This window comes from Anomaloglossus baeobatrachus, chromosome 8, assembly GCF_048569485.1.
Source record: "Anomaloglossus baeobatrachus isolate aAnoBae1 chromosome 8, aAnoBae1.hap1, whole genome shotgun sequence".
Taxonomy (NCBI): domain Eukaryota; kingdom Metazoa; phylum Chordata; class Amphibia; order Anura; family Aromobatidae; genus Anomaloglossus; species Anomaloglossus baeobatrachus.
Genome location: NC_134360.1, coordinates 179,479,246 through 179,502,210, shown reverse-complemented (window position 1 = coordinate 179,502,210; position 22,965 = coordinate 179,479,246). Strand labels below are relative to the sequence as shown.

The 22,965-nt window shown below is 46.2% G+C and overlaps 1 protein-coding gene across 1 annotated transcript in view; it reads left to right on the top strand.

Annotated features, from left to right (window-relative positions):
* Positions 1–22,965, top strand: part of LOC142250143 (flavin-containing monooxygenase 5-like) — a 75,416-nt gene that overhangs the window by 19,997 nt on the left and 32,454 nt on the right. Inside the window, exons 2-4 of the mRNA XM_075322261.1 lie at positions 4,126–4,276; positions 12,093–12,281; positions 17,940–18,102. Of these exons, the coding sequence (XP_075178376.1) occupies positions 4,145–4,276; positions 12,093–12,281; positions 17,940–18,102 (484 nt within the window). The 5' untranslated portion in view covers positions 4,126–4,144. The remainder of the gene's footprint in view (positions 1–4,125; positions 4,277–12,092; positions 12,282–17,939; positions 18,103–22,965) is intronic.

Below are 22,965 nucleotides of genomic sequence, written 5' to 3'. Positions count from 1 at the left end.
TTCCTCTCGGAAATACAGTATACAAATTGTCTTTTCAGGGAGGAGGTAGACGAACTTTAGTGCCACCTAGTGGAAGTAGCAATCCTAAAAGTCAAAATTTCCTAGTAGAGAATTGTGACTGACATGCCAGATTGGTTTATCAGTCTCTGCAAGAAAAAAGATCCTTTAGATCCCAGGCTTAGTTTCTCATGCAGCCAGATCAGATCTCATACTTTGCACTGATGAGGGGCAATCACCCCAAAACACCGTGTCTGCAAATTAATTTTTTGATCGGTATAAGTCCTATACTATGTAAGACATATGACAAGGCTTGTTAAAAGGTCAGTTTTGACTTTTAGGAGTCAACACAAGTAATCTATGAATCCTCCTAGTGTTGCAAAATAGATACAGAGCAAGGATTGTGCTCAAAAGCAGCCAGTCAGTTCTGACTTCAGGTGACCTCATTGAACTGAGTGACCTTGTGCTGTCACTTCATATGTAGAAGAGCTGGAATTGTCGTGGAACTTTGTGTGGATTACATTGAACCTGGGTGTTTTAGGGATTAATAAAGGGTGAAAGAGGGTGGGGTTTTTGTATTTTATTTCATGAATTTTTTTTTCCGGTATTTGTGTGTATTTCTTTTCACTTCATTAGTAATGGAGTGAGTCTCATAGAAACAAGAGGACTAGAAAATATCCATCAGTCGACGACTTCTTCAAAGCTCATCCTTTATTTTTTTTAAAAAAATTAAAAAAATTTTAACATCAAGATATAAAATCCAAAAAATAATCCATGGTAGTTAGCCAATGAACAACATATGTGTTTTGGACGCAGGACCTTATTCATTGTATCCTTATTCAATGAATAAGGACCAGCATCCGAATTCATAGGCTATTTACCATGAATTATTTTTTGGACCTTTATGTCTTGATGAAGCAAATGTTTTTACATTTTTTTGGAAAATAAAGGATGAGCTTTTAAGAAGTCGCCAATTGCTGACACCCAGTTTCCGCTGCAACGGACATCTCCTGCTGGTGAGCTGACCACTTTCCTCTAGTCTCATAGACACCTCCCATTAGAAATCTATGGCTTAGTGACAGCTGTGAGCTGTTATTAACCAGTTATTACCCAATTGCTACCACACCAGGGCAATCAAGATAAGCTGGGTAAAGTTCTGGGTTAGTCGCATCTTATGACGCATTAAACCTGGGTGGCTGTAAGCTGCTAATATTAGGCTGGGCAGGGCCCAATAAGCATGAGTCTCCCCAGCCTGAGAATAGCAGCCCCCAGCTGTGAGCTTTATTATGGCTGGGTGTCAAAATTAGGGGGGACCGCACACTGTTTTTTAAAATTATTTATTTAATTGATTTTTTAAAAAAGCCGCGTGCAGTTCCTCTTATTTTGATGCACAGCCATGATAAGCACACAGCTGGGGACTGCAACCTACAGCTTTATGCTTTATCTGTGCTGGGTATCATAATATGGGGGGACCCTATGCCAATTTCTTTAAAAATTTATTTTTACAGCAATAGAGACGCAGATGCACACAGTGTTGCTGATTGAAAGCAGTCAGAAATGCTGTCACACAGGGTGAGGGAGCATCTGACTGCAACCAGAGACGTGGGAACTGCCGATTGGTGGGGGAAGCACTGAATATGTATAAGGTTAATGAGCGGTAACGTAAGTAGCATTAGAGACGCACGGGAGACTCAAGTATAACGTATAACGTGCTTGCTCCAATCTCCCCATCCCTTCTACCTCCATTTTTAAGCTCCTGGTTCAGGTCCCCATACACTTATATGGGGCCGGCTTCAAGCCAGATATCCAGGATTAATTCCGGGCCCACACCGTTTTTTAAAAACTTGGTTGGACCCGACGATCCCGGGTACCTGCAAGTCCGCCCATCACTAATCCACTCATCTCTACCAGGTACCTTTCACTTTTTCACAGTGAAAGAATACCTGGCTTATTTAAAGTGGAAAACCAATTTCAAGTTTAAAAACGTTGTTCCTAAATGTGTAAAATAGAGAGTATCATATGAACAGCTCACCGCTGCAGTCAATCACTGAGCTCAGCAGCTTTGCAGATGTAGACAGTACAAACCACTCAGCTCCTGGTTTGGCTGCAGTATTGATGTGTGCCATCAATGTGATGTCACCACTGAAGCCAAAATACTGAGACAGAAGCAAGCAAGGAAAGTTAGTGCTGTACCGGGGGGCGTAAGTACTAACTGAGGTCATTGTTTTTAAATGTGTTCTATTCTGATGTATGTAAAGCGCTATGCAATTAAGGGTGCGTTCTCACTTGTTTGCTGCGTTTTTGAGGCAGTATGCTTCAGCTGCGTCCAAAACGCAGTTTTGTACAGTACAAGCATAGTGGATGAGATTTCTAGAAATCCTATGCCACTGTGCTTGTTTTTTCTGCAGCAAACACTGACCTGTGGAGCGGCTTTCCAGACCGCAGCATGTCAATTGTTTGCTGCGGAATCGCATTTTTCCTCCGTAGGGAGAAGAAAGCGAGAGACCGCAGCGCACTGAACCCTGATCGTGGGTACAAGCAGCTGCGGTCTTCTGTGTTCTCCTGCGCAAGAGACTCACGGCCCCCCAGGTCAGGACTGGCTGTCTGATGACTGATGCAGAGAGTCCTGATCGTGGGCACATACCCTAATAGTGCTATATAAGTGAATAAATATTATTATTATTATTATTATTATTATTATTATTTAGGGACCACTTTATTAAAAAAAAATAAATAAATAAAATAGGAATACCTTTAAAAATGTGTGATAAAAATGTGAAATCTGTTAATGTTTACCAAAGTTTAGTTAATTTACTATTATTGGTTTAACCATTTTCACTAAGGGCACATATCTTAGCTAGGTCATTTATACTTCAGTAACTTTATAGCTTTGGCGAGAGACAATGTCTAAAGTTATGTGTGTTAAAAGGAATCTGATATAAAAAAGCTATAAAATTTATTTACCTGCAGATATAGATTTAATCTGCAGGTAAATGGTATTAATGCCCTTTGTAGCCGGCTGACTTAAAGTGCGGCTGCTCAGAGCATACAAAGGTTTCATCACCGTGTAATGGCGCTCTCCGAGTCAGGACAGAGATTATGTCACCGCTCAATATTTTGGGAGCACAGCTGTATTTGAGTGACAGCCTTCCCGCAGCCTGTGTGCAGAGTGAACAGTCACTCAAAGAGATGGGGCGGGATTACAACCGCAATCCCAGCATATTGGCGGTGACGTAATCACTCCTCTGCACTGCCTGGGTGACTGGTGACTAGGAGAGCGCCATCACACCATGATTAAACCTTTGTATTCTCTGAGCAGCCACACTTCAAGTGTCCTGGCTACGTAGGATTTTAAAGGGAACCTGTCACCACATTTGGGGCCTATAAGCTGCGGCCACCACGACCAGTGAGCTCTTATATACAGCATTCTCACATGCTGTATATAAGAGCTCAGGCCAATGTGTAGAACAGAAACATCACTTTATAATATTCACCTGAATGGTTAGTACAGTGCAGATGGGTCAGATGGGTGTCTCCATTCTCCGGGTGTGGCACCTCCTCTTTTGGCCATCTTTGTCTTCCTTCTTCTGAAGACGGGGTGCATGATGCGTCCTACGTCATGCACACGCGCCGGCATTGAGGTTCTGCGCAGGCGCACTACAATACTTTGATCTGCCTTGTTCAGGGCACATCAAAGTGCGTCTGCGCAGGACCTCAATGCTGGCACGTGTGCATGATGTAGGATACGTCATCCACACTAGCTTCAGAAGACAAAAAATGGCAGAAAGTGGAGGCGCCAGTACCGGGGAACGGAGCCACCCATCTGACCCATCTGCATCGTACTGACCATTTAGGTAAGTATTATAAAGTGATTTTTATGTTCTACACAGAGGCCTGGGCTCTTATATACTGCAGGTTAGAATACTGTATATAAGAGCCCACTGGTGGTGGCCGCAGCTTATAGGCCCATAATCTGGTGATAGGTTCCCTTTAACACCATTTCCCTACAGATTAACCCTATATATGCAGGAAACTTTTTTGGTGATTTCAGGTTCCCCTGAAGTTATCAGATTTTCACTGGAAGCATTACTTGTATTCACTTTCCTAATTTTGTTTTGTTCTGCCAAGGTAAACTCCCCACACCACCATGGTTAAGAAAGTTGCTGTGATTGGAGCCGGTTCCAGCGGACTCCCTACAATTAAGTGTTGTCTTGACGAAGGTTTAGAGCCTACATGCTTTGAAAGAAGCGATGATGTTGGAGGGCTCTGGAGGTTTAAGGTATGTTCACACAATCATTGCTAAACACAACTTTGTAACCTGTAATATGTTATTTATTCTATTATTCGTGCACAATAAACACCGCAACATTATACGGAGAGAAAAGACACCAAGTCCTGCAGAAATAAAATAAAGGGTTTTGTAAAGAGCAACGTTTTTTGGAGTCATTTTCTGTTACAGATTGCCTTTTAAAGGGAATCTGTCACCAGGTTCGTGCTCCCCAATCTGAGAGCATCATAACGTAGAGATAGTGACCCTGATTCCAGCGATGTGTCACTTATTGAGCAGTTTACTGTCATTTTGATAAAATCAATGTTTTCTCTGCTGCAGATCTAGCAGTTATACAGAGCTCATGAATATGCTGGACTACCTGCAGCATGCCAAGTAGTCCGGTAATGATACTCTACTGCTGCTAATCAGTGATTTTATCAAAACTACACTAAGCAGCCCCGTAAGTGACACATCGCTGGAATCAGAGTCTCTGTCCTTGTGTTATGCTGCTCTCAGATTACGTGTCAAAAACCTGGTGACAGCCTCCCTTTAAACCACCTTGCAATGAAATGAAATGACATATTTTGGAATATTTCTCTTATAAATGCTGTTAAAGTTTTTTTTCCGGTTAAGGCTTCATACACACTTCTGTATTACTTGTTACTGCAGGCTGAGGTCAATAAATTGCAGTTTTTCAAATGCGTAAAGATACAAAGTAGTCATCTTACATAAAAGAAAGAACATTCACATTTATGCCACCTGTTGGAGAAAGCTACTCTGTAAATCAATGTCCGACCCTTTAACAAGCCTCGCAGCATGATGAGGCATATTGGCCATGACAGACACCCATCTACAAACATTCTGACATACTTACTTTTCAAAGGTCTAGAGCATGATCCATACTCAGCTGGTCTCTTTAAATAGTATCTGTCAGCAGAAAATGACTGTTCAAACCAAGCACAGGCACTCGGTGCACCAGTGGCGTGGTCAACCAGTTCAATACACCTTTTACTTGTTTTGCATTTACCACCACCCCCTCTTCACTGATTGACAGCTCTGGTTTTACAATAAAGAAATGGGGAAACAGTCAGTTGGGGTCGTCCACTGAACTCCTTGGTTTGAACAGTCATTTTCTGCTCACATATTTAATGAGATACAATCCCTTCCCCTAAGTTGCATCAAGAATGTGTTAAGGGGGCTTTACACGGGGCAACATCGCTAGCGATGGCTCCTGCCCCCGTCGTTTGTACGTCACGGGCAAATTGCTGCCCGTGGTGCACAATCTCGCTTGTACATGGCACACGTACAGCCCTCCCTAACGACGTCGCTGTGGGCGGTGAACAACCTCCCCTGAAAAGGGGAGGTTTGTTCAGCGTCACAGCAACATCACAGAGCGGGCTGTCAATAGAAGCGGAGGGGCGGAGAGCAGCCGCATCTCCATCACTCCCACCTCGGTGCTTGTTGAGGACACAAGTACGCTATAGTTCATCATTCCCGACTTGTCACACATAGCGATGTGTGCTGCCTCGGGAATGACGAACAACCTGCGTCCTCAACAACCAACGATTTTTTTGAAAACGAACGATGTGTCAACGATGGACGATTTGGTGAGTATTTTCCATTGTTAATGGCCGCTCGTTGGTGTCACACGCAACGACGTCGCTAACGATGCCGCATGTGACCCCGGCGATATATCGTTAGATACGTCGTTGCGTGTAACCGGGCCTTTACTTAAATAAATCCTGCTCAACATTCAGGATTGTACATCACAGAAGGATTTACCTAATCAGTCAGAGGCTGCCAGCCTATATTATGTGGATCTTCCTACATGATCTTTGTCACATGTAGGTATCTTATTTTATATACCCTAGAGCATTTCCTTCGATACTCAACTAAAGTAGTTGTCCTTTTTCTCTTGTCCTCACACAATGACCAGCACGACTGTCCATACAATGGCTGCTGGTGGAGCAGCGTGTGACCAGACTTGTCCATCAGCCTTCTTCACTGGGGAAAGCTACTTTTCTATTGGTTTAAGCTGATGATCTAGTCACATGACCCCCCATTAGTGGCCATTTACGGGCAGAAGTGCTGGTCAGCTTGTGAGGAAAGCTGCACTAACAAAAGAAAGTAGCCAATATATAAAAAAGGAACCAGTCATGCCAATCTGTGGATACAATGGTATAGAGAAGTAGAGGCTGAGCAGAATGATATGTTGGAAAAGATTGGTGTTTGTATGAATCAGTGGGCGGTCCTACTAATGATTGATTTTATTGCTGCATGTACAGGAAAGACTGTCAATCACTCAGTAGGACCACTGGACTTATACAAATACAAACACCAGTGATTTCAATGGAAAAAAATGCAAATTTTACTGAATATTTTCCCACAAAATTAAATATAAATCTGCTCAGCTCCTCCTGCTCTATAACATCCTGTCTGCAGATCAGACACCATTTTCAACATGACAGGCTCCCTTTAAGGAATCATCCCTTAACTAATAAAAGAACTGGTTTATTTTGCATTGTGTACAAGGTCTTATGAGCTGAGACTCTTCTTTCACAAATAATTCTTATTATCCTTTCAAATATTATACTCAGCTTTGTAAATTATATTGGGGTTAAAGGGAACCTAGCAGGATAGTTGTTGTTAAAGTAATGCCATGGTATTAGTGTGTGTACATACAATTTTAGAAATGTCCTTTGGAAATAGATTATTGTACTGAAGGGGAGAAAGAGAAGTTAAAACTCTGATGTGCTCCTCCATCCATGAGTAATCTGTTAGGAGTGGTCTTGGCTGTAATCATGCCAAAAAATGGAGAAATTCAGCTCACCCCTCTTCACTCCAAATCTTACCTCTGGTGCACAGAAACACCCTGACCTGGGTGGAGAACACGTGGAGAAAAAGAAGAATTTTCCAGCAACTCCAGGAGAAAACTGACTTAAAATCAATTTCTTTATTTAATGATTAAAATCTTCCATCAATACAGAACAAAAATATGTAGAGGCAGATGAGACAAGGGGTCACAGGTCACAACACCACACACACCCCACATCCCTGCAGGTACACCGAAGTCAAAACACAAATCCTTGTTGCCTTCCTCCAGGGGCTGGTGTCCACACCAGGGGGTGGGCCAGGCGGTTGGCTCCACCCACCGAGGAGTTCACAGCCCTGGAGGCGGGAAAACCAGGCAGTTAGCTCAGGGAAGAGCTTGAGTGAGGAGTGAAGTTGAGATAGAGTTTGGAGTTTGAAGTAGAAGGAGTAAACAGTGGCAGTCCAGCTAGGGCAGTAAAAGTGAAAGGAAGTTAGAGTGAAGCTGGTGAAGTGGTAGAGGAGGAAGTGACAGAGTGGAAGTAGAAAGTGAAGGAAGTGACAGCAAAGAAGCCTGAAGTTGGTCCGGGTGTGTGCCTCGGACTGAGACAGCAAGGTTGGCAGACGGCGGTGACCGTCTGCAGGAGAGATTGCTCGGAGGTTGCCGAAAGGACCGTGGACGGGTGGTGACCCGGCGGTACCTGAGCGGTATACAAAGAACAGTCAGCACCAGGGCAGGGGCCTTTCGGATCCCGGCAAGGCTAGGAGTCGCCATAATTTGCCAAATCCATCAGTGAAGGGGACCTCTGTCTCCCAACAACCAAGTCCCGTTTGAAGGCAACAGTCCGACCGTGAAGGGGAGACACCGCCACCGCCAAGGCACCAGTTTCCCAGGGCCAGCGCCTGCGGGCAAGAGAGGGGCTCCTCCGGCTCATATCCAAGCTGGAGAGCGGGTTACCGGTGGGAATCCATCGCTACCAACAGACTACACATAGGTGCAGGGAAGAGACCGTCACCGTCAACTGCAGGGAACATCCGCACCATAACCGTCCGAGGGACCCATCCAACCAGCCGTTTGTTTACCGAGAACTGTGTCGTGTTTACTGGCTGAGTGAGTACCTCCGTGCCGTGTGGCACAGCGCTGCCCCTGCGCCCCTACACCTCCACAGGCCCCATAACCCGCCTGTCCACCATCCCAACCCCATCACTGGGCCCCGGGACCACCAATCCCCTACTCATGGAGGGGCAATTCAACAACTGGCTGCTCCATACCACCACTCCCGGGATCCCCAGCCAGAGCAGCGGTGGTGTCCATATAATCACCACAACCGTGGGTGGCGTCACGGACAATAAACAATCCCCACAACCAAACCCCTTTCACTCACGGGCGAGGAGCACCGCTAGAGTCCCCGGGATCCAGCCCATCGCTTGTGCCACCGAGCAGCAGCAGGCCGCAGCGGCAGCCGGACCCGAGCAGTGGGAGAGCGCGGCGTCCCCTCCTCCGCCCGCGACAACTTGGCGTCACGAACAGGATCTTACCGCTCTGCCGTTGGGTAGAGGTGCGCCTTATGACCGCTGGAGGTGTCCGGCCGAAAAATTTCAGAAGCCGCCATCTTTGGCACGAAGAGTTCCCGCTCGAGCGTCTTCTCGAGTAGCAGAGGCGCGAAGGCCAAAACCCCGCCCTGATAGAGGAGGGGCCGAAAAGAAGCTAAGGGGGACGAAATGGCGGCTGGACGCATGTGAGGTGGCTATAAAAGCAGGGACGCCAGGACCCTGTGGCCATCTTGTTGCTAGTTCCTGGAAAGTACGACTGCTGAGATGTCCGCTCCAGCTAATAACAGCGAGACCCCCGCACCCGGCACGGTGACGTGGTTGAGGGACCGGACCGTCCCGCTGAGTAATCGTCTGCAGGCCCACATGCAACTCCTCCTGGAGGAGTGGGAGACCGACATGGCGGATGTGGTGGCTGCTATGTGGAGACGCGAGGTAGAAGAGGATTTGGAGGAGCGGGTAAGAGACCCACGCCCCTGTATTCCTGAGGGATCGGCCGTTGGAGCTGAGGGGCCCGGCCGGCTTCCGCTCACCCTGCCTCTCTCCCCGCTACCCGTGATGGCTGCTGCCGCTCCGCCATTAGGCCCGCTACCTGCCCAACCGGTAGCGATACCCTGCCAAGCCGCCTCGGCGGACGAGCCGGCTGCAGACGTCCCGGACGTCCCTGAAGTACATCAGGGGGAACCGCTAGGACCGCGGCCCCCTAACAGAATGGTGCCAGAAGTCTTGGTAGTGACTGTACCAGACCCCGAGCCCGGGACCGTGGCCTGGATGAAGGCCCGGGTGATTCAATTCCACCGGCGTCAGCAGGATCAGATCTTCCGGATGATGGAGCAGTGGACTAACGAGGTGGAGATGCTGATTGCAACTGCCCCGATGTACGAAGGGGGAATAGATGTAGCAGAGCCGACTGGTGACCCACGTCCCTATGTCCTACCAGGACCGGCCGCTGCGGCTGAGGGGCCCGGCCTAGCCTCGGCCTATGCATCACCCTTGCCGTTACTTATGGGGCGCCTCAGTGTAAACTCACCTGATCTGCTGCTCCGGGCTACCGCAGAAGGGTCTGAAGTGCTGGATGCTGGAGGCCAGGAGGCTGCGGCAGCTGGCGGTAACCCGCCTGACGCAGGAACAAGAGATGATGACTCCGGCCCCAGCCCCGGGTCCGCTGCTGAGTTGGAAGAGGCACTGGAGCGTGCCCGCTATGTAGGAGGTCCAGTGGTCTTCCATACCCCGCGTACCGGTGGAAATGGGTACCGGGTGACCCTGTCACAACAGGCATGTCAGTGCATGCTGGATATGCTGGTGGAGGGGGATGGAGCCGCCTTAGCTGAAGACTCTGAGTAGGGCAGCGGAACCCCGTTGTCCCCGTCCCCGTTGGGACCACCACTGTGTTTGTTTGAAAAAGTTTGAAAGTTTTAAAAATGATGACAAATGATTACCGTGAAAGTCACCTGATCTGAAGCTGTGATTTGGGAAAACCGGCCGTTGCCGGCACCGTTGTCCCCATGGGGACCGTTTAAAAAGTTGCATGAGGAACTGCTCATGGACAAGCCCGTGAACTTGCAGGGCAACCACAAACGTTAAGTGTCATATAAATAAGTTGAGTTACCGGTACCGTTTCCGCAATTGCTGCCTCCGGAGAGGCAGGTTGGAGGGAGGGCCCGCAGTAGAGCCGGCTGGGGCCCAGCCACCACAGGGACCGGTGGCTACCCTCTGGAGGGGAAGGACAGATCCCGCTCGGGTGACTTGGTGCAGGACTGGGGTCAAGGGGTGCTGCCTGTTTTCTTAGGGGCAGCATCAGGGCCAGGTTGCTTGGGTGGGAGAGAGCGGAAACCGTAACCGTTAACCGTTAAAACCGTAACGTTTAAGAAATGTGCCTCCCGATGTGGGATGATGTTTTTCTATATGTATTATGCTTTATCTTTTTCAGAAAAACAAAAAGCGGTGTTGGACGGGCAGCCCGAGGACGGTCTGCGTTTTGCTAAGGGGGAATGTGACGTCCTGGGCAAGCCAAGTAAATAGAGTGGTTAAAACAAATATGACCAGAGAAATATGGCTTCTCTGGTCATATTTGTTTTTAACCACTCTATTTACTTGTATTGTTTTTTCCGATTTTCTGTTGTCTGCAAATTCTGATGCAGTTGTCTCTGTTTTTTATTTTTTTCTGTGCTTTCTACACCAAGTGTGGTGGGTGTGGGTTTCTTTTAATTAATTTAACCTGTTCTGACGTGCACAGACTTTAAATACTGCTTTGGAGACTTTCTCTGCGCATTCCATGATTAAGACCTCCATAGGTCGAAACGCGTAGGAAATTGCTCCCTTGTCTCATCTGCCTCTACACATTTTTGTTCTGTATTGATGGAAGATTTTAATCATTAAATAAAGAAATTGATTTTGTCGGTTTTCTCCTGGAGTTGCTGGAAAATTCTTATTTTTCACCACATTGGCTGTAATCATGCCCACTCTTCCTTGATTGACATCCCTAGAGGCACAGATAGGACTGACGGGTCACAATGAGCATCACATCAATGAAAGAAGAGTGGCTGTGACTACAATCAAACGTTTGATCACTGCAGCAGCTTCGCCTAAGTAACTATTGGGCAACGACAAGTGACTATGTTGTAACTCCTTCCCTAAATTTTAAAATACCAATTTCTGTAATCACCCAGAAGGAGCCATTATAAAAGTTCCTGTATTCATAAGTGTCTGAGGAATAATTTATGGTTTGATGTATTGACTGGTGTCATTCTGTCAAATTTATCAAGTTGTTGCTTTGTAATACCTCTGGAGACAATCAGGTGGTGGTTGACACAAGCCGGGCTGAAGGTGATGAGCGGGAGACAAGGGCGGCTAATGTCCTTCATCTCCAGACAGTCTTATCAGAGCCCATCACAGCAAGGCCAAACCACAGTTATAGATTTCCCATAGCAGAGTACCGGTCCAGCTGCCAACTAACCAAAACCTGTATGGAAATCCAGTGTCGTAGCTAAATGCTCCTGAAGATGTAAACCATCATAGTGTTATGCAGTAAACCATTTGAACTGTTGATACCAAGATGTGGTCTGGCTTATTGCTACCTACCTCATATAGATGTACCCTGGGAACGGGTTTGGAGCTACAGGAACCAGGTAAGAGCACCGTGACACCTCAAACTGCACAACACCGCAGAAAAGCCACACCACCACCCGGCGCCTATATCTGGGCCTAATAGTGCCTCCTGCACCTACTACACAGGTGTGACGTGTGTTACATTTACACAAGGGTATGTCTAAAAGTTATACACACGATGTCACTGGATTCGTTTAAAAATGGATACTGCTGCCAGGTTCCTTCTAAGCATTCATAACTCTAGTCATTAGTGTGTATTTTGTTGCTTGTGTGTCTTCTACAGTTTACGTATGGATTTGGTTACTGTTAATTGATTAAACTGCACATTTGAAATATGCGTGAATCTTTTCCATTGCAGGCAGATCCTGAAGAAACCCGAGCCAGCATTTATAAATCTGTTATTATCAATACATCAAAGGAAATGATGTGCTACAGCGACTACCCAATACCCGCAGACTTTCCCAACTACATGCATAATTCCAAAGTGCTGGAGTATTTCAAGCAATACATGGATCATTTTCAACTTAGAAAATATATCAAGTTCAAGGTAATCAGAATAAATTGTCAATAAATATTAGCCCAACTACACAATATGGAAAATTATTTGAAATCTTTGAAACCTCATACACCTGTCCTGTACCCTACAATCTTCCGTTAATTGCCGTATGTGCAGAGTTATCCTCCCCTAGAAGTTGTTCTACTGGAGGAGGGGTCTATACATATGCCATCTGTTGGGCAGGTCATAATTCTGTCAGGAAAAAAGTTACATATTAAAGGGGTTGCCCACCACTTGGACAGCCCCTTTTCATTCCCCACATGCGTCGCCATAAAAAAAAACAAGATTATACAGTGGAACCTTGGATTACGAGCATAATTGGTTTCAGGAGTGTGCTCTTAAGGGTGCTTTACATGCTGCGATATCGGTAACGATATATCGTCGGGGTCACGTCGGTAGTGACGCACATCCGGCGCCGTCACCGACATCGCAGCGTGTAACACAAATGAGCGACGATCAACGAGCACAAAAACGTGAAAAATCGTTGCTCGTTGACACGTTGATCATTTCCTTAATATCGCTGCTGCGACAGGTACGATGTTGTTTGTCGTTCCTGCGGCAGCACACATTGCTGTGTGTGACACCACAGGAACGACAAACATCTCCTTACCTGTGTCTGTGACGCCCTGGGCAAGCCAGGGGTTTACAGGTCATAACACCACCACACCCTACACCCCAGTTAGGAACACCAAAGCTAACCAAAAATCCTTGTTGCCTTCCTCCAGGAGCTGGTGTCCACACCAGGGGGTGGGCCAGGTGGTTGGCTCCACCCACCGAGGAGTTCACAGCTCTGGAGGCGGGAAAACCAGGCAGTCCAGCTAGGGACGGAAAGGAGTAAACAGTGAAGTGGAAGGAAGTGGTAGAGGAGCAAAGGAGAGAAGCTGAGGAAAGGGAAAGTGACAGTTTGTAAAGCCTGAAGTTAGTCCGGGTGTGTGCCCCGGACTGAGAGACAGCAAGGTCAGCAGACGGCGGTGACTGTCTGGAGGGGTGACTGCTTGGAAGTTGCTGGAAGGACCGCGGACGGGTGGTGGCCCGGCGGTACCGGAGCGGTATACAAAGAGCAGTCAGCACCAGGGCAGGGGCCTTTCGGATCCCGGCAAGGCTAGGAGTCGCCATAATTTGCCAAATCCGTCAGTGAAGGGGACGACTGTCTCCCAGCAACCAAGTTCCGATTGAAGGCAACAGTCCAACCGTAACCGAGAGACATCGCCACCGCCAGGGCACCAGTTTCTCAGGGCCAGCGCCTGTGGGCAAAGTAGGGCTCCTCCGGCCCATATCCAAGCCAGGGAGCGGGTTACCGGTGGGAACCCATCGCAACATCATCTTAGGTGCAGGAAAAAGGGACCATCACCGTCACCTACTGGGGAAAGCAAGTGCAGCCGTCCGTGGGAACCGTCTTTCCAGCCGTGTGTTTTACCGAGAACTGTGTCATCGTCTCAAGCTGTATGGGAGTGTGATGCGAAAGAAGCCGTTTCTGCAAGCACGCCACAAACAGAGTCGCATGAGGTATGCAAAAGCACATTTGGACAAGCCAGTTACATTTTTGGAAGAAGGTCCTGTGGACTGATGAAACAAAGATTGAATTGTTTGGTCATACAAAAAGGCGTCATGCATGGAGGCAAAAAAACACGGCATTCCCAGAAAAGCACTTGCTACCCACAGTAAAATTTGGTGGAGGTTCCATCATGCTTTGGGTCTGTGTGGCCAATGCCGGCATCAGGAATCTTGTTAAAGTTGAGGGTCGCATGGATTCAACTCAGTATCAGCAGATTCTTGACAATAATGTGCAAGAATCAGTGATGAAGTTGAAGTTACGCAGGGGATGGATATTTCAGAAAGACAATGATCCAAAACACTGCTCCAAATCTACTCAGGCATTCATGTAGAGGAACAATTACTATGTTCTGGAATGGCCATCCCAGTCCCCAGTCCTGAATATCATTGAAAATCTGTGGGATGATTTGAAGCGTGCTGTCCATGCTCGGGGACCATCAAACTTAACTGAACTGGAATTGTTTTGGAAACAGGAATGGTCAAATATACCTTCATCCAGGATCAAGGAACTCATTAAAAGCTACAGGAAGCGACTAGAGGCTGTTATTTTTGCAAAAGGAGGATCTACAAAATATTAATGTCACTTTTATGTTGAGGTGCCCATACTTTTGCACCGGTCAAATTTTGTTTAAATGCGGATTGCACATTTTCTGTTAGTACAATAAACCTCATTTCAATCCAGAAATATTACTCAGTCCATCAGTTATTAGATATATGAAACTGAAATAGCTGTTGCAAAAACCCCAAATTGTTATAAAGAAAAAAAAGGTTAACATTAATAGGGGTGCCCTAACTTTTTCATATGACTGTATTTCTACAAAAATCTCTTGATTTACAGGAATGTCTTGAATCTCTCAAACAGTACCAGTCAAGAAAATTGTTAAAAGGAATCTGTCCCAGGGTTTTGTCTCCTATTCTGAAAGCACCATAAGGCCCCTTTCACACGTCAGTGATTCTGGTACGTTTGTGCTTTTTTTTTAAACGTAGCAGAATCACTGACATACGCAGACCCATTATAATGAATGGGTCTGCTCACACGTCAGTGATTTTTCACTACACGTGTCTCCGTGCGGCGTACCCGCGTGTGCGTGATTGCCGCACGGAGACATGTCCATTTTTTTCTGGCATCACTGATGTCCCACGGACCACGCAGTGGTGTGGTCCGTGAAACACGTGCCAGAAAAAAACGTGCTTCAAAAATAAAAAACATTTTTACTCACCCGGCTTCAGCCGCGCTCTCTGCAGCCCGTGCAGCTTGTTGCTTCTGAGCCGGCTGATTACTGTCGCGCATATTAATGATGCACGACACAGCCGACCCGGAAGCAGCTGCTGCGGGGGTCAGCGCCGGCCGGATGCTGCACCGCGGGAGCGATCAGCACCATGGAGAGCGGGAGCGGGCACAGGTGAATTGATTTCTAAGTGCAATCACGGGCCACGGAAAATGGAGCCCGGATTGCACTTAGACAACCCACGTGTGCCGTGATTCACGGCACACGGAGGGACATGTGCGTGTTTTACTCGCCAGTGAAAAACGTCAGTGGTTTTCACTGACGTGTGAAACGGGCCTTACAGAGAACCTGATTTCACTGAGGTGTGACTTACTGAGCTGCTTAGTGTAGTTTTGATAAAATTATTTTATCAGAAGAAGATTATCACTAGAGGACTAGTAAACCTGTTTCCAGATAGTCCTCCATATTCATGAGCTCTGTAATACCCCTCCCCACCACTGATTTGCAGCTTTCTGTGTACAATGTACATGGGCAAAAGCCTGCCAATCAGTGGTGTGGGTGGGGTTATACAGAGCTCAAGATTCAGATAAAACAGAGATTTTATTATAATGATATCAAACAGCTCAGTAAGTGACAACGCTGGAATCAGGATCTCTGTCTCTACATTATGCTGCTCTCAGGTAAAATAGCAAAAACCTGGGGACAGATTCCCTTTAATAACTTAATTCTTACCATATGCTCCTTTTTGATAGCCTTAATTTTCCCTCTATATCTTGACCTACCTACTGTATGCAGAAATTACAAACATACAAAATTGTTTATGGATTAATTTGGAAACCAAACAGTGTCCTTAAAGATTATAAATAACAGTAGGGCTGCTGATAAGTCTTTGGCTTTGTGATTTTTTTTGCTTCTATGGTAACGAATGTTACATCACACAAAAGCCTTATGTGTCTAATATATGTTTTAAAATTTTTTAATGTTTGTTGCTTATGGCAACAGTGTTCTACGCATGCGGGAAAGCAAAAAGGCGGAGTCTAATGCGAGCAGAGGAGTGATAAAATTCTTGTTTCTGCAAGGAAACTCCACAAAGGATATTCATGTTGATATGTCACAGACATTGGGGGATCAATGCCCTTCATATTCCACAGTTAAGAACTGGGTTGCCAAATGTAGAACAGGCTACTTCAGCCACAATGATCAGGAATGTCTTGGATGACCGAGAGTGGTTGTTGTTCCGGAGATCGTTGATGCTGTACACAACCTCATACTGGAGAATCGACGAATTTCAGCTAAAGCAATAGCAGACACCATGGGGATTTCCCGTGAACGTGTTTGTGTCATTATCCATGAACATTTGGACATGAGGAAGTTATCTGCAAAGTGAGTACCCAAATGTTTGACAACAGATCAGACTAACATGCGAGCAAAAACTTCCTGGTCCATTTGTCATTGTTTCCGGACTAATAAGAACTTCCTGGATTGACTGGTCACTATGGATTAGACCTGGATTTATTTGTATGACCCTGAAAACAAGGAGCAGTCAAAAGAGTGGAGGCACAGTGGTTCTCCTCGTCCAAAGACGTTCAGGGGCAAAAATCAGCCACTAAGGTGATGGCGTCTGTGTTCTGGCATAAGGAGGGCGTGCTGCTAGTGGACTACCTTCAAAAGAGTTCCACCATCAATGCAAGGTATTACACTGACCTTTTGGGCCAATTGAAGGCAGCTCTGAAAGCCAAAAGGCTTCCACTCACACTACACAAGTGACCACAGCAAAACTGGCAGAGCTGGGCTTCCAGCTTGTTGACCACCCACCTTATTCACCAGATCTAGGTCACTCCGACTATCATCTGTTTCCAAACCTGAAGAAACACCTCAAGGGTACCAAATTTCACACAATTTCTAATGCCATGGCTGCTACGGATGCCTGGTTTGAGGCACAACTGAAATCCTTATTTTTGCTAGGCTTACAGAACTTGGAATACTGATGTAAGAAGTGTGCTGACATCAGTGAAGTGTATGTGGAATAGATGTAAAGTTTCATCATCCTATCTCATTTCTTTCTGGGTAAAGCCATAGATTTATCAGCAGCCCTTCGTATAAATACATGAGCACCAGTTACCAGAAACCATAAAATGCTTATTATGTTCCATTAGAACAAAACATTTATCAGTTCGCCCATTTGAGATTAGCCTTTGCCACGAGGGACAACACTTACCTGGAAAACCGGGGCCGACTTGTCCAGGAACAGATCTCCAAATGGAGTCTGGGATACTCCAGTACTCAAAATCCATTGAATACATTCTCCTTTAATCACAAAATAATACACAAATACTTAAAATCTAGGTATCTTAAGGTTTTTTTTTTGACTATACAAATAATCTTAATAAGTAACAGTTGTTCTATTTTTTTCAAGAAATCAATAGTAATGTGAAAATAAGCAACTGTGTAATATATCTTATTGAAGGAATCTACTTCTAAAACGATGGTTACTCTTTAATCATAGCGTTGCAGATAGTGGAAACATACAATGTATTTTTAGACTATCATGGAAGTCATTCATTGTTGGCAGCCCTGTGCTAGAGGATTCAATGTAACGCTAGCTTTTAAAAAGTCACTCATAATCTCAGTATGTACTACAAAGTGATAATTTTTAGACATTGAGTGTGGCCTATTTTTCCCTATAGTGACCCAAAAAGACACAGTGCCACTTTTCTATTAAGTTTAGAGGATGTAATAAAAGCTAGAATAAGACAGGACATGTTCTCTTCATTCTATGATATAATATTTCTTCTATGTACTGTATATTGGAAGGTTGCTTAAAAAGTTTACTTAAACTAATCAAATATTTGTTGTCTTTTGCAAGACTTCCGTTTGCAGTGTTAAGAAGCGTCCAGACTTTACAACTAGTGGTCAGTGGGACGTCACAACAGAACATGAAGGAAAACAGGAAACACAAGTCTTTGACGCCATACTCGTGTGTATTGGTCATCACACCTCTCCAAATCTACAACTTCATACTTTTCCAGGTACTACCAAAACTCAGAATATGGTGCTACATATGAGAATATGCTAATGGATGTTAGCTCCATACAGTTTAATAATACTTTCAAGCAGGGGCATACTGTTACGTCACCACCGGAGTCCGCTCCAGCAACTTCTGCTCCGGTCACCAGGCGACGTCGTGTTCCTGCCGTGGATGGTGCTGGTGATGGGAGAGGAGTCGATGCCAGCGGCACCGGTGGGCGCAGGCTCCGATCATCCACTGGGCTGGGTTATCTTGGGATCTGCAGTACCACTGGCTGACTGTGGGTGGCGTTTGTCTTCCAGCTGAAGTTTCCAGTGTTCAGCTACAGCCAATGGAAAGACACCACACCCTTCTTAGTTCGCCTCCTGTCTGCTGACCTCTGCCAGAGATAGTTCTGATTTCCTGGCTCCTGATTTGCCCTATTCTGTTTTGTGATTCCTGTGTGCTGGCTTCTGCGTGTTTTCTGACTACCCTTCTGCCTGCTGTATTTGTACCTCGCTGCCCGATCCGGATTTGACCTCTGCTACGTTTTCTGATTACATCCTTGCCTGCCGATTCTGTCCCTGTTCTGCTATTCCTGGTTTGACCCTGCCTGACGACAACTCTCATCGGACTGCAGCCTTCCACAGGTAGTGATTTCCAGGGCCCTGTGTAATTCCAAATCCCTGTATAGGGGTTAAAAGGTTTCAGGGTTCTGGGGGTCCTGCTTGGTGAGTGGCTTCCCTCTAGCCTGTCCATTACATCCCATCTGAGTCTGTTGATCCAGGCAGGCATTACACATACCAATCGCGGTCGCAGAGGTTGCGACCGAGCCTGTGTGGGAGGAGTGTGGTGCCCCTGAGGCTTCAGTCGCCACAGAGTATTGCACCCAACATTGGGTGTAATGCCAAACCCGGTTCCTGAGGAGGTCAGTCCAGGTTTCACCACATTACACACCTAATAGACACCAGGTTGCCCTGTTCCCACTGGGGACCGGGCTAGGGTCGGGTAATAAAGGGGTCACCAACAGAGGAAGCATTTTTAAAATGCCCTCAACAGGGGCCCCAGTCACACTAGCTTAGAACCCGGGAAGGGGGAGGTGCAGTCAGCAGGGGAAGTCAGGAGCCAACACAACAGTTAGGGAGTTCTCCAGCAATGAGAGCAGCGGAGCACTCGCATCTACAGGTGCTCCAGTGGGAAGGAGGAGAAGTTGACAATGGTTGCTGCGGGGACTGGGATCTCTGCTCCCCACGGAACCGACGCCACACAGGGCAGCAGGATCCTAGAGAAGATCATATTTCACGTTGGTTTTCCAGAATCTGCGTGGACGGGGAAAGTTTCAAGCTTCCCTGACCACACAACGCCCAACAGCACAGTGCCATATAGATCCGGGGCCTCGCTTGCAGCCGATCCCCACATTGAACCGCGGAACCTGCTTATAGAGATAAGAGTACATCTCGTTAAACCCAGGGTCCCCTCGTAGCTTCAAGCCAGGGGATCCACAGACAGGCATTACAAACAGGAACCCACCGAACACCAAACTGGGCTGACATCTAAACGGATTCGGGTTCGACGGAGCCCATCATATCAAGTGACTGGTATTACCTTGGTGAGCGGCATCGTACAAAAGTGAGTAAACAACCTGGAACCGCAGCTATAGACTCTGACTCTTTATTACCTGCTCTGCCGCTCCCCGCCACTATTACTACTTCCCTCATCATCCTCCATGGAGACCGTTCTACCTGTGGAGAGTGATACCATCCCTGGCTGCTATTACCATCTGCCCTGGTCAGCGACAGCAGCGGCAGCCCATTCCCTGGCCACATATCACAGGTAGCGTCACGACAAACAACTCACAACTATCCCCCATCATCCCTTCCCTGCCATCTTCTGTACGCCTCGGGGCAACGGAGCCGGGCTAGGCCGCCCGTGACAGCGACAGTCGACGGCCCGGCAACGAGTAGGTTTAATGCACCTGCCCCTTGGGGCACTACAAAAGCATCTACTGACACCAATTTCACCTGCATGTGTGTCTGAGGATGCATATTCAGTAGAAGACCTGCCTGTCTCATACAAGCTGCTAGGCAGTCAGAAACTGGCAGCAGACGTAGGCTTGCCGGTGATGGTTGCCGCATTGCAGTGATGTAATGCACTTTACATGTCTGCACGCCAAAGTCAGCAGTAAAGAAATACGCCGCATGCCGTGGGAGAGGAGTAAGGTGAGCATAATTTTTAAAATGTACTGGAGAAGAAAGGAAGGGGCCCAGTATTGGGAGCATGGTACCAGAATGAGGGACATTATACCTGGAATGGAGGACATGATACCTGGACTGGGGAATACTATACCAGGATGGGTGACATTATATTAGGATGGGGCACAGGATGGGTACATTATTACAGGAAGGGCCCTGGGACTGGGGACATTATTACTGAAAAGGGTCGAGGATAGGAAATCTTATTACAAGCAGCAGCCAGGATAGAGGGAGATTATTACAAGAAGGAACACAGGACAGAGGATATTATTATATGGAGGGGAACAGGCATGTTTTATAGGATCTAGAAAGCTATAAAGGCCCATCCATCTGACCAACATGCAGGTGGGAGCCCAGGTCCAAATTTTGCACTGGGGCCCATTGGATTCTTGTTACACCACTTATTACAGGGTGGTAAGAGGCTCAATGTTCTCTCTGACCATTTTGACAACTTATTGAGTTGTCATATACAGGGTGTCTGTCACAGGGAGAGTTTTGCAGACATCGCCCACTATCACACTGCTGTCAGGATCTGGGGGAGCGTCAGATTCCTGCTCCCTGCCGGCTAACTTCCCTGATGTGCAGGATAACAAGAGTTAATCTCTGCTGAATTGCTTATTTGTCTCCTTGGTCACATGCTAAGGAAGAGCCAGTCAAATTTGATCTACTCTTATACATTCTAGCTTCACTGTTCTTATGATGCCAGCTATAGCTTAACTATACCAGGCCTGTGGAGGTGAATTTCTCTAGGCTTACTGGTGGTTGTGAAATTATTGTTGCGTGCAATAGTGGTGTTAACCCTTGTTGTCCTTTTGATGCTGCATTACCTATCTTGCTTTTCCCTTTAGTTTTTTAAGGACACTTTACACGCTGCGATATCGCTATCAATATCGCTAGCAATCATACCCACCCCTGTCGGTTGTGCGACACGAGCAAATCGCTGCCCGTAGCGCACAATATCGATTACACCCGTCACACGGACTTACCTTCCCTGCGACGTCGCTGTGGCCGGCAGACCGCCTCCTTTCTAAGCGATGTCACACGGCAGCCATTGAATAGAAGCGGAGGGGCAGAGATGAGCGGGCGGTATATCCCGCCCACCTCCTTCCTTCCTCATTGCCGGTGGTAGCAGGGAAGGAGATGTTCGTCGTTCCTGCGGTGTCATACATAGCGATGTGTGATGCTGCAGGAATGACGAACAACCAGCGGCATGCACCACCAACGATATTATGAAAAGGAGCGACGTGTCAACGATCAACGATTTTTGACGTTTTTGCGATCGTTGATTGTTGCTCCTAGCTCTCACACGCTGCGATGTCGCTAACGACGCCGGATGTGCATCACAAACACCATGACCCCAACGATATATCGTTAGCGATGTTGCAGCGTGTAAAGCACCCTTTACTGTTTATTCCTGTGAGTTGCAGTGTGACTGAGTGTCTGTTATCCCTGTCTGTCTCATCAAGGGGTACGAGTGTTCTGTGTTTTCATCACACTCGTACCCCTTCCTTCTTTGGGAGGAGGGGGGAAACAGGTTAGCTTTACTCAGAAATATACTAAGGAACGGGACTCCGGCGTCTCCACCATTAGGAGTAATCTGGAGGTGAGGGATAGCCTAGGATTCCATAGCATGAGGGACAGTATAGGAGCCTTTGTACCGTGCTATCCTACAGTCACATCATGACAATGTCTTGTCTTGTTCTCTCAGATATAGCAAATAATTGTGAATTAGCTCACGGCTCATTCAGACATCGGTTTTCACGAACGAGCCCCATACATGTTTTTCACGGATAGAACTCATACCCATTATAGTCTGTTCTGTTCACTGCCTGCACAAAATAACCAGAATATGTCTGATTCTGACACAAGTTCAAACAGGTATCAATACTACAGGTAATGAGTGGAGGACAGAGGAGCCTCTTAAAGAAGAAGTTACAGGTCTGTGAGAGCCAGAAATCTTGCATGTTTTTAGATGACTAAATACTTATTTTCCACCATTATTTGCAAAACAAACTTGCCAAATCAGACAAGGTGATTTTCTGGATTTGTTTTCCCATTTTGTCTCTCATAGTTGTGGTCTATCTATGATGTCAATTATAGGCCTCCTTCATCTTTTTAAGTGGGAGAACTTGCACAATTGGTTGCTGACTAAATACCTTTTTTTCCCCCACTGTATGTCCAGTTCGGATTTTTGATTTATTTAAGTCGAATACAAAACAATTTTGTAATTAATGTCATATCTTTTTTAATTAACGCTCAGAACATTTTTTTTATCATTTTTAAGCCAGGAAATGTCAAATGCAACTGCTTTATAAATATTCACATCCACGCTTTATAAAATGCCTTTATGTAGCAAAATGTTATTTCTTTGAAAAAATGGCATCTCGCTAAATAGTCTTACCTAATGAAAATGAATGAAAAATTAATTTTTAATTGAAAATATTTGTTCAGGACAAAGTGCACAATTTTGCATACTGAGGTGTTCATATCATAATGATGACATTAATTATATTTTGTCTGAAAATCTTACTTTTAATCTCTTGGAATGCCATCTTTCAACTATCAGTGTTCGTGTATAAAAAGTTCACATAGAAGATCTTTTCAAGGCGTCTTTTATCTTGGAAGGGTTGCCC